The sequence below is a fragment of the Lethenteron reissneri genome, chromosome 67 (assembly GCF_015708825.2).
Source record: "Lethenteron reissneri isolate LAM-NWPU_2019-01 chromosome 67, ASM1570882v1, whole genome shotgun sequence".
NCBI lineage: Eukaryota > Metazoa > Chordata > Hyperoartia > Petromyzontiformes > Petromyzontidae > Lethenteron > Lethenteron reissneri.
This window is the reverse complement of record NC_083845.1, coordinates 1,043,892-1,054,649: the sequence shown is the minus strand read 5'-3', so window position 1 is coordinate 1,054,649 and position 10,758 is coordinate 1,043,892. Positions and strand designations below refer to the sequence as shown.

The 10,758-nt window shown below is 51.8% G+C and overlaps 1 protein-coding gene across 1 annotated transcript; it reads right to left on the bottom strand.

The window, feature by feature from the left end:
• Positions 1-5,155: 5,155 nt before the first annotated feature.
• Positions 5,156-10,758, bottom strand: LOC133360031 (U6 snRNA-associated Sm-like protein LSm2). Its single transcript, XM_061578600.1, has 5 exons — positions 10,634-10,758; positions 7,794-7,861; positions 7,304-7,334; positions 6,815-6,874; positions 5,156-6,274 (listed from the first exon to the last, which is right to left on the bottom strand). Exons 1-5 carry the CDS (start codon positions 10,634-10,636, stop codon positions 6,149-6,151), a joined length of 288 nt encoding a protein of 95 aa, XP_061434584.1. The 5' UTR covers positions 10,637-10,758; the 3' UTR covers positions 5,156-6,148.

Below are 10,758 nucleotides of genomic sequence, written 5' to 3'. Positions count from 1 at the left end.
GTCGGGCCGGCCCATTAAGTCAGCAGGCGGTGGGGGTGGAGCGCGTTGGACGAATCCATTCATCACATGATGTTACTGGTAGGAACCTCCTGGTTTCACCAGCCCACAGGTGATTATTGTGTCCGTCCGTCGTGCAGGGAGGGGCTGGGTGGGGAAGGAGGGGCTGGGTGGGGAGGGGCTGGGTGGGGAGGGTGGGGAGGGGCTGGGTGGGGATGGTGGGGAGGGGCTGGGTGGGGAGGGTGGGGAAGGGCTGGGTGGGGAGGGTGGGGCTGGGTGGGGAGGGTGGGGCTGGGTGGGGGGTGGGGCTGGGTGGGGAGGGGCTGGGTGGGGAGGGTGGGGAGGGGAGGGTGGAGAGGGGCTGGGTGGGGAGGGGCTGGGTGGGGAGGGTGGGGAGGGGCTGGGTGGGGAGGGTGGGGAGGGGCTGGGTGGGAGGGTGGGGAGGGGCTGGGTGGGGAGGGTGGGGAAGGGCTGGGTGGGGAGGGTGGGGCTGGGTGGGGGGTGGGGCTGGGTGGGGAGGGGCTGGTCACCCCGTGGTGCCCTTATAAAACTACAATGCGGTGGGCTCTCATGGGATTGTTTTCTTCGAGACTAAAGTGCTCTGCAAACCCACTGGCTACCATCAAAGGTTTGTACACGAAGCCATTCAGATATACAAACACAGACATAATTTCAACCGTGATGATGGGTACAAACTTAGTAATCATTGGAAAGATGTTATCAACCATGCAAAAAAGATTTAATTACACATTGTTGGACCAGGCACTATTTTTTACTTTACCGAGTGTTAACATCCCTAACGTTTAACAGTACTCTCTTTATTGTCAGCCAACATTGGTATAAACATGGGCATTTTCTTTCCTTTCCTATTATGTACATCCACAGTGACTTGCGCACAAACACGTCCTTGACCTCGACCACGATTACCCCGTCCCTCTGTTAGCCCCCCCCCCTTCCGATACTTTCCATTCATTGGCTACCACATTCTGATAAGCCCCTCCCCCCCTCCTCCCTGAACTGGTACTTAAGAGCCTACATCTTGAATCCCTCCCTCACTTGATGCAGCTAATCTGGCTGTGACGGTCCCACCTGATGACGGAGACTTGTGTTGCCTCCGAAACGTCGTTATTTTCATTTTTATTTCATTTTTTACCTACGTGACTTTACCGAAAGAACTAAGAGTATGAAGATGTTACTTTACCGGCATCTGCACAGTTGCTCAGGAACCACGGACGGAGGAGCCGGAAATGCAGAGGCAGCCACGCGGTGAGGAACCGGCACGACCAATATTTGTCCACGCTCTGCGGTCCGCGAAATATAATCTAAAAACTAAACTATTTTTTATTTTACCAGGTAAGGCCCACTCAGCTGTGTAGCTCTTTTTCAGAAGCGACCTGGCAATCATAAACGATAGCTCAATGAAGTGGCTTATCAGCATCACGTGGAAATATATTAGCAGCCAAAGACTCTAAACGCGTGACGTTGATTCTAAATGTGGAGGGAAAAACCGGAGGACCCGGAGAAACAGACATGCAAACACCAAATATAGAGCAGGCGTCAGGGTTGGAATCGAACCCACAGCATCCTGTATACCAGAGGAGGTAGTCAACATTTGCCAACACGTTGCCATATATGAAGGTGTTATCGACCAGTTAATGAGTGTTTACACGTGTGGGAGGAAAGCGGAGCACCCGGAGAAACCCCACGCGTGCGAGGGGGAAACACTCTATCCCCGTATAGACGGAACCTCCAATTAGCACGGTTAGCTACGTACTGTGCGAAAGAAGTTCAACATCTGGTACAGGTGACGTCCACATTTTTGCTCTACTGCCTTCTCCTGACAGAGCCAGGGGCACGGGCTCCTTCTCGACGCCCACCCAAGGGTAGAAGGGAGTTTTGCAACCCCATCTGTGGTGGTGATCCACCAGCCTCTCGCTGCTGTTGCTGCCTCCTCAGCACCGCTGGATCAGACAGCCACGCGCAGTGGCATAGCCACCACCACGCAGCTACTACGTCATTTCAGTGTTCTTCATTGGCCACCAGGGGCCACTGGCGGCCTTTCGTGCGGTCCCCCTTAACAATACACAATATATTATTGGTTCTTTCGGTAAAGTTACGTAGAAGGGAAATAATACAAATAAAATAAAGTTCTCACGACGTTTCGATTGCAACACAAGCAATCATCATCAGGTGTGAAAACCACAGCAAGCAAAAAACACAGCAAGGTTTTCACACCTGATGATGATTGCTTGTGTTGCAATCGAAGCGTCGTGATAATTTTGTTTTATTTTCATTATTTCCCTTCTACGTGACTTTACCGAAAAAAACAAGATTATGAATCCCTGCAGTCACGAAAGCTTTAAATCGAAATTTAATAAACAAGATGTAAAAACACCCCCCCCCCCCATCATCGTGCTGCTATCAAACCCCCAATGGTTTCAAATGGTGTGGTGGCCCTCACACTTCTTCTTTCGTATGGATTAATAACGGCAGATAAAAGATGCCATTAGAGTTGTAATCCACTTAATTGTCTGGTTCAGAAGCAGAGTGGATCTCTGTCCATTCCTCCTTTCAAGGAGTGTTTACGCTGGGATTGATGGTTTGTGATTCATGGCCGCACTCTCACAGGCCACCAAATCTTCGATGGCGTCATTTGAGCGTCCGGTAGCCGCATTGGCCACACGCCCCCCCCCCCCCCCCATGGCCTGGGTCGGTCGATGGTCGACTGCTGGCGGCGTGGGGAGGTTGAGACCGGAGGCGGGCTTGATGGGCAGGGTCCTGTATGAGAAACGTAGATTTTTTTTAACGTCGGCCGCAGTCCAGACTCTCGCTTCTATCTCTCGCGTTCACACTAATTGTGGCTTATCGGGCAAAAGTGGGTCCCCACCCTGAGAATGCTGCTGCTGCGTTGCCAGTGGTGCGAAAGAACAAATAAAAATCTCAGCGCATTCCTTAACATTTGCATGGCCTTAAAATTGTATGTGCAATAGGCGACGTTTCAGGCATTTGCCCGTCTTCATGGATTTGACACTCCTCTCCTCAACGACACTGGTGGTGGAACCATCGACCGCATGAGAACATCAGCAGCACGCCAATGCTGCAACTCGTCTCCTTCATGAACGCAAACGTAAAGGCAGTCACGGAAGTGCAATTGTAGCCACGCAGCCCACACTATGGACTGTAGAGTAAGACTCAACAATATACTCGTAGATATAGAGATATATAGACTTAGAGACACACAAACTCATAGAAACATTAAATACACAAGCCACAGACGTGCGATTGTAGCCATACAACCCACACTATGGACCACATAGCAAACCCAGAGACACATAAATATACACTCACATTCAAAAAGTACACAAGCCACAGTAATGCGATAGTGGCCATGCAAGCCACACTATGGAACGTAAAGTAACCCCATAGAGATAGACTTGTAGAGAATCAGAGATACATACACACCATCGGTAGTTAGAATCAATATCAGCTCCGCCATCATCACCGCCAGTCAACTCAGCTTATAAAGATTTAAAGTGCCTTATTCCAAGGCGCTTTACAATTTTTTTTATTGTACATAAGACGTTAGTGGTTGAGATAGAGTGGGGTTATTAGTGGTGTAGTTATGACAAAAGTGGTTGGGGTAGTGATAGGGGTGGGGGTAGTATTAGGGGCTGGGGTAGTGATAGGAGTTGGGGTAGTGATGGGGGCTGAGGTAGTGAGATAGGCGCAGTGATAGGGGTTGTGGTAGTGAAATTGGTGTAGTAATAGAGGTTGGGGTAGTGAGATAGGGGTTGGGTAGTGAGATAGGGGTTGGGTAGCGAGATAGGGGTTGGGTAGTGAGATGGAGTAGTGATAGGGGTTGGGGTAGTGAGATGGAAGTGATAGGGGTTGGGGTAGTGATCGGGTTTGGGGTAGTGATAGGGGTTGGGTAGTGATAGGGGTAGTGAGATGGAGTAGTGATCGGGTTTGGGGTAGTGATCGGGTTTGGGGTAGTGATAGGGGTTGGGGTAGTGATAGGGGTTGGGGTAGTAAGATAAGGGTAGTGATAGGGGTTGGGGTAGTGATAGGGGTTGGGGTAGTGAGATGTAGTGATAGGGGTTGGGGTAGTGAGATGGAAGTGATAGGGGTTGGGGTAGTGATCGGGTTTGGGGTAGTGATAGGGGTTGGGGTAGTGATAGGGGTTGGGGTAGTGATAGGGGTTGGGGTAGTGATAGGGGTTGGGGTAGTAAGATAAGGGTAGTGATAGGGGTTGGGTAGCGAGATAGGGGTTGGGTAGTGAGATGGAGTAGTGATAGGGGTTGGGGTAGTGAGATGGAAGTGATAGGGGTTGGGGTAGTGATCGGGTTTGGGGTAGTGATAGGGGTTGGGGTAGTGATAGGGGTTGGGGTAGTAAGATAAGGGTAGTGATAGGCGTTGGGGTAGTGATAGGGGTTGGGGTAGTGAGATGTAGTGATAGGGGTTGGGGTAGTGAGATGTAGTGATAGGGGTTGGGGTAGTGATAGGGGTTGGGTAGTAAGATAAGGGTAGTGATAGGGGTTGGGGTAGTGATAGGGGTTGGGGTAGTGATAGGGGTTGGGGTAGTAAGATAAGGGTAGTGATAGGGGTTGGGGTAGTGATAGGGGTTGGGGTAGTGAGATGTAGTGATAGGGGTTGGGGTAGTGAGATGGAAGTGATAGGGGTTGGGGTAGTGATCGGGTTTGGGGTAGTGATAGGGGTTGGGGTAGTGATAGGGGTTGGGGTAGTAAGATAAGGGTAGTGATAGGGGTTGGGGTAGTGATAGGGGCTGGGGTAGTGATAGGGGCTGGGGTAGTGATAGGGGCTGGGGTAGTGATAGGGGCTGGGCGAGACCTGGTCGTAGCTGGGGGACTATCAGTAGTCGCTGGATCGTGGGCTAGGGGAGAAGAGATGGAGGTTGTTTTAGGGGAGGAAGTGGAGATGATTGTTTGACGTGCTGTGGGAGTTTGCTTCACCTTTATTAATGATCACCGCTGATGATTCTGAAACAACTAAAACCACCGATGTAAATGCCCCAAACATCCCTCATGTAGCCGCGCCCTCCTGAAAACGCGTTTTGAGACTCGGGCGAGGCCTTCCCACGTAAGCCGATGATGCCACGGGTGAGGGATGCGTCCTCGCTAAATACGATACCACACGGGGACGGCGGGCAGCAGCAGTGCTGTACACGTTTATTTATAAAAAAACAAAACAAATGACACCCGCACCAAACGAAACAAAAACCGACTCGGTACGAACATTCACTTACAATTCACGGGGAGGAGACACGGGGAGGGAGACACAGAGGCACAGGAACGAGACACGGGGAGGCACAGGGAGGCACAGGGAGACACAGGGAGGAGACACAGCGAGACATGGGGAGGAGACACAGGGAGGCCAATTTTACTCGCCTCTCCCTTCTGTGTCGAGACTACGGTTCCAGTCACTCACTACCTACTCACTCTGTGTCGTGTCGGTGTTGTTGTCACTGTTGTCAGTCTGTATCTTCCCATCACTTGGCAAAGGCCTCCACCCCATCCTAAAGCCACCACCTGAGTACGGCCATTATCCGTGCATGGCCCAACCCCGGCCCACAAACTGTGCCGAGGAACCGAGTCTGAAGACACTGGCCTTGAAGGTGGTCTCCTGCAGCTCGGTCTCAATCGAGACTCTGATCTTCTGAACCCTCACGACCCATCTCAACAACTGGATGCCTCAGGGGGCTCCACCCCCTGCCCACAAATCCGTCGCGCGCAACCTGGCACCGTGCTCCCTGCACTGTGCCCAGATGTCTCCGCGTATCCATCTCCTGGGGTCTCCCCGCTTACCCCTATCTCTTTGTTTCTATGTCCCCATATTTCTGCATTTCCCTGCCCCCACATGCCTGTGTCCCCATGTCTCATCATCCCTGTGTCCCATAATTCCCTGTGTCCCCACATCTTTGTTTTGGCCATGTCTCATCTTCTCCGTGTCCCTGCATCTCCACATCTCTTTGTCCTCGCATGCCATTGTCCCCGTGTCTCATCGTCCCCACGTCCTCATCTCTCTTCGTTGCCACGTCCCTGTATCTCCGTGTCCCCTGCATCTCATCGCCCCCATGTCCCCATGTCTCTGTGTCCCCATGTCTCTGTGTCTCCGTGTCTCCACGTCCCCGTGTCTACTGCTTCTGCTGTGTGGCCTCCTTGCGCGCGGCATCCTGCAGGAGCTGCGTGTCCACCTCGTCTGCCGGGAGCTGCACGTAGCGGACGACCGAACCTCGGATAAAGCAGTTCTTCACCGAGAGCTACAGGGACAAGGGGGGGGGGGAGAGAGAGAGAACGATAGAGAGGGAGGGAAAGAGACAGAGGTGGGGAGAGAGGAAGGAAAAGAGAGACAGAGGAGGCAAGAGGGTGGGATTGAAATATGGTGATGAATTTTCCAGCAATAATAACTCGCTACATTTGAGAACCCAGTTTAATCTGTGCGAGTGTATGGGCCTCCATGCTAAACTATTTACATTTTTTTATTTTACCAGGTAAGGCCCACTGGAGCTATATAGCTATTAACTCTCTTGCCTGGTATAGAGGTCATGGGTTTGATCCCAACCCTGATGCCTGTTGTAAATTTGGAGTTTGCGTATCTCTCCGTGGTCGCGTGTATTTTTATCCGGGTCCTCAGGTTTTTCTCTCCACATTTAGAATCAACATCACAGGTAAGAGTATTTGGCTGCGATAAAGCCACTTCATAGAGCTGTCGTTTGTGGCCAGGTCGCTTATGAATAAAATAAAAAGCTAAACAGCAGAATAAATAAAAAGTAATGGGAGAGTGAAGGGTCACCACTCACCATGTGTGGGTACTTCTCGGGGTCAGTGACACTGATGTCGGTCAGCTTGATGTTCAGGTACTGCAGAGGGCGAGACCCACACAGGTCAGGTCAATGGTCACAGCACACACACAAGTTACGTCCAGCTAAATGTTCCTCATCGGGAATAAGTCCACAGAGTAGAACACTCCAGTGTGAACGGCCAACTCCTACCTCTCCCCTCACTCTACTCCCCTCTACGCACTCTCCTACTTCTCCCCTCTCATCTCACTCTACTCCCTTCCACACACTCTCCTACCTCTCCCCTCTCATATCACTCACCTAATCTCCTCCACTCACTCTACTGTCTCTCCCGTCTCATCTAACTCTACTAATCCCCTCCTAGTGCACAACACCTGGCAAGCCCTGGCGGTCACCCACCAATGTACTCGGCGGGTTCAATCCTGATTAGCGTCTGAGACCGAACGAGATTGGGCACATTGAGGGCGATTTGGTTGCACACAAACTCACCTGATCTACGGAGTGTAGCGTCCCACAGATACTGTGGGTGAACAGAGGACAGTGTTACACCACACACAGCATCACCACACACTACATACGCCCATCACCAACACACTACTTACATCACAACACATACTCATTGTGTTCTGTGGGCCTGTGTGTAAGCTATAGGTGATTAAGTCTGTGTGTGAATATATGGGTATCTATATGACCTTATGGATGTCTATAAAAGTCTACAGTTTTTTTACAAGAATATTAGTTTCTGTGTGGGTCATTAGTGACCGGACCGAGACTCAATTTGCTACACTTATGAACCGAGTTTAATCACAACTCACTCTGTGTATAAGCGCGCACATTTCTGTGTGTCTAATGGGTCTCTGTCTCTATGTGAGTCACTGGTGACCCAGCTGAGACCTTCAACTCGCTGCGCTTGAGAACCCAGTTTCACCAGTGGTTGGGTGGCTGATATCCGAATTCGAACCCAGGTCCTGGATGTTACCTGAGGTCATTCTTGAGCTCCACCACCACGTCTTTGCCCACCAGGGACTTGAAGAATGAGTAGAACAACTGTGAGACACACACACACATCATCATCAGCCGTGACCTATCTACTGCTGGATGAAAGCCTCCCCAAGCCATCTCTGTCTCTCACACACCACCTCGGGATGCCTAAATCGCTGAAGCACTCGAGCCAATTCCATCGCTCCATCTCCACAGTGGCCATCCCCTCGGTGCATTCCCTCCTTTGGCTGTGGCTCTATCGTTCGCGTGCCGGGGTGGCGAGATGTTAACTACCTCGCCTGGTATACAGGACGTTGCGGGTTCGATCATAACCCTGATGCCTGCTGCATATTTGGAGTTTGCGGTGTCTCTCTCCCCATGGTCGCGTTGACTTTTCTGCGGGTCCTCCATCTGTTTTTTCCCTCCACATTTGAAATCAACATGCGTTTAGTGTATTTGGCTGCTGCTATAAATTTCCACAGGCCACCTCGTTGGGTGATCATTTGTGGCCAGGTCTCTTCTGAAAAAGAGATACATAGCTCAGTGGGCCTTACCTGGTAACATAAAATAGTTTAGCTTTGGTCAAGTTTTACACATTGCACCAAGTACTCATTTTAGGCCGAGTCGACCGATTGAGGCGCAGGACTGGTGCAGATATTCTTCACTTGTGTTGGTGGCCGTGAGTGGGAATCGAACTGTTATCCAACAGGTTTAGAGTGCAGTGCGCTAACCGCTGTACAACTCCCCACAACCAGCAGCAAATAGCGCACACACACACGGCAGACAAGCCGAGGGAGCGTTTTTTCCGTAAAAACTTAACATTTGATAATTCCGGGTTTGATACAAAACACACTCGGCCGGTAGCAGAGGGCGCACAGACTATGGCGGAGCCAGAATTTTCAGGTATGGGGAGCAACCCCTCCAGCAATGAAAAATGATAGAGGAGTTGTTAGTAAGGACTTGTCCCTTGCTTTTTAATCGAGCCATCGATCGAGGGTCGAATTCAAACCGTGTGTGATCGGCATCACGCTCGCTGAAGGTGAATGAATGCCTTCAGGGAAGTCGTGTACTGTATACGCAACTGCGCACAATTCTGAGTCGCTTATAACTGCTTTGCCATTACTTATTGCCAATTATGGACTCAAGACTATTGTCCTATCATCTCATAGTCCCTGGGACGTAATAATATGATACACAGTGGCAGTGGGGGTCTCAAAATGCCGATTTATTACTAATAAACCCCAATGATCCGATCGAAATTAGGGATTTCTATCGGATCATTGGGGGGGGGGGGGCACGTGCCACCCCACCCCCACTGGCTCCGCCAGTGCACACAGATAATTAGTGTGGCAGTAGAGGGAAACAAAGGTGGCAGGGCAGGGGAGAATCCAAAGCGGTTGCACAGAGTATAAATAACTCCCTCCATCGTTGCGTCTGGCCGGGACGCATCCTGTTCAAGCCTCACTCACTTCTCAAGGGGGTAAGGTCTCTACGCTGCGCGTGTTCTCAAATCCGTGATTTTTTTTGTCAGTGTCGATATCGACACAGGAAGACTTAATACTGCACACAAACTTTCATTTAAATTTTACCAAGCAAGGCCCACTGAGATATACAGCTCTTTTTCAGAAGCGACCTGGCTACCACAAATAATACCTCGACGAAGCTAATTATCACATACACATTTATAGCAGCGAAATACGCGACCACAGGGAGAACACGCAAACTCCAAATATACAGCAGCAGCAGCAGGCGTCAGGGTCGGGATCGATCCCACGACCTCCTGCATACCAGGCGAGGGAGTTAACATCTCCTGGCCACCGTGATGATGATGAGAGAGAGACACGCAAACTCCAAATATACAGCAGCAGCAGCAGGCGTCAGGGTCGGGATCGATCCCACGACCTCCTGTAGACCAGGCGAGGTAGTTAACATCTCCTAGCCACCACGGTGCCACAAAAACTATCGGCATTCGCCACTAAGTGGCGGTGACGTCACCTCAGCACTTGTGCCAGGCTAGGTGCACGTGAGGCGTGGAAGCCCCTTGCTGCCGACAGGCGACGGGACAGGTGTTATGGGTTAACTGCAATAAAAAAATGATTCCTCGTGTAGCCTGAGCAGGCTGTCGGGGCAAGTGCTGTTAGCGAGCACCTATAAAGGCCGGCACGGCACACGAGGGGGTGGGTGGCGAGCACCACACCCGGCCGCCTTTGTCTCCCCAGTGGCGATGTTTACGCATCGCACAAGGTACTCATTTGAGGCCGAGTCGACCTAGGGGAGACCCATTTACTGGTTCATAAAACTGTCCCTGGCGTTGGCCGTGAGCGGGAATCGAACTCGGGTCGCCGGGTTCGTGGCCCAACGCGCCACAGCTCCCCACGTAACAGTCATTGGCTACTAAGCGGCGGTGAAGTCACCGCGGCGCTTGTGCCAGGCTAGGTGCACCTTACATACACACGTACAGTACGCACTGTAACACGGCTCGGTTCACTTGTGCGTACAGTGCGCGCAGCCTGGGCCTGTCCGCGTCTCTGTCGCAATTCAGCGAACCGCGTCCCACCACCGCACGCCTCCCCGCCTGTCTCTCTGCTCTGTCCCAGTGTCTCTCTGCTCTGTCCCAGTGTCTCTCTGCTCTGTCCCGGTGTCTCTCTGCTCTGTCCCGGTGTCTCTCTGCTCTGTCCCAGTGTCTCTCTGCTCTGTCCCAGTGTCTCTCTGCTCTGTCCCGGTGTCTCTCTGCTCTGTCCCGGTGTCTCTCTGCTCTGTCCCAGTGTCTCTCTGCTCTGTCCCAGTGTCTCTCTGCTCTGTCCCGGTGTCTCTCTGCTCTGTCCCGGTGTCTCTCACCATTGCTCCGTCGCCTCCTCGCTGGCCCGCTCTCTCCGCGCTCTCAAGTCTCGTTCGGGTTCTCGTGAGAACTGCCGCGAGACTTGGGCCCGCGGGATTTGCCAGATCGCCCCCCACCGCCACCT

What these genes read in the sequence shown, in the direction of transcription:
- LOC133360031 (XM_061578600.1), bottom strand. An exon ending in GAGCTCAAGAATGACCTCAG is followed by an intron (nt 7,335 to 7,793) that starts GTAACATCCAGG and finishes GTTCACCCACAG; the next exon opens with TATCTGTGGGACGCTACACT. An exon ending in CGCTACACTCCGTAGATCAG is followed by an intron (nt 6,875 to 7,303) that starts GTGAGTTTGTGT and finishes CGCCCTCTGCAG; the next exon opens with TACCTGAACATCAAGCTGAC.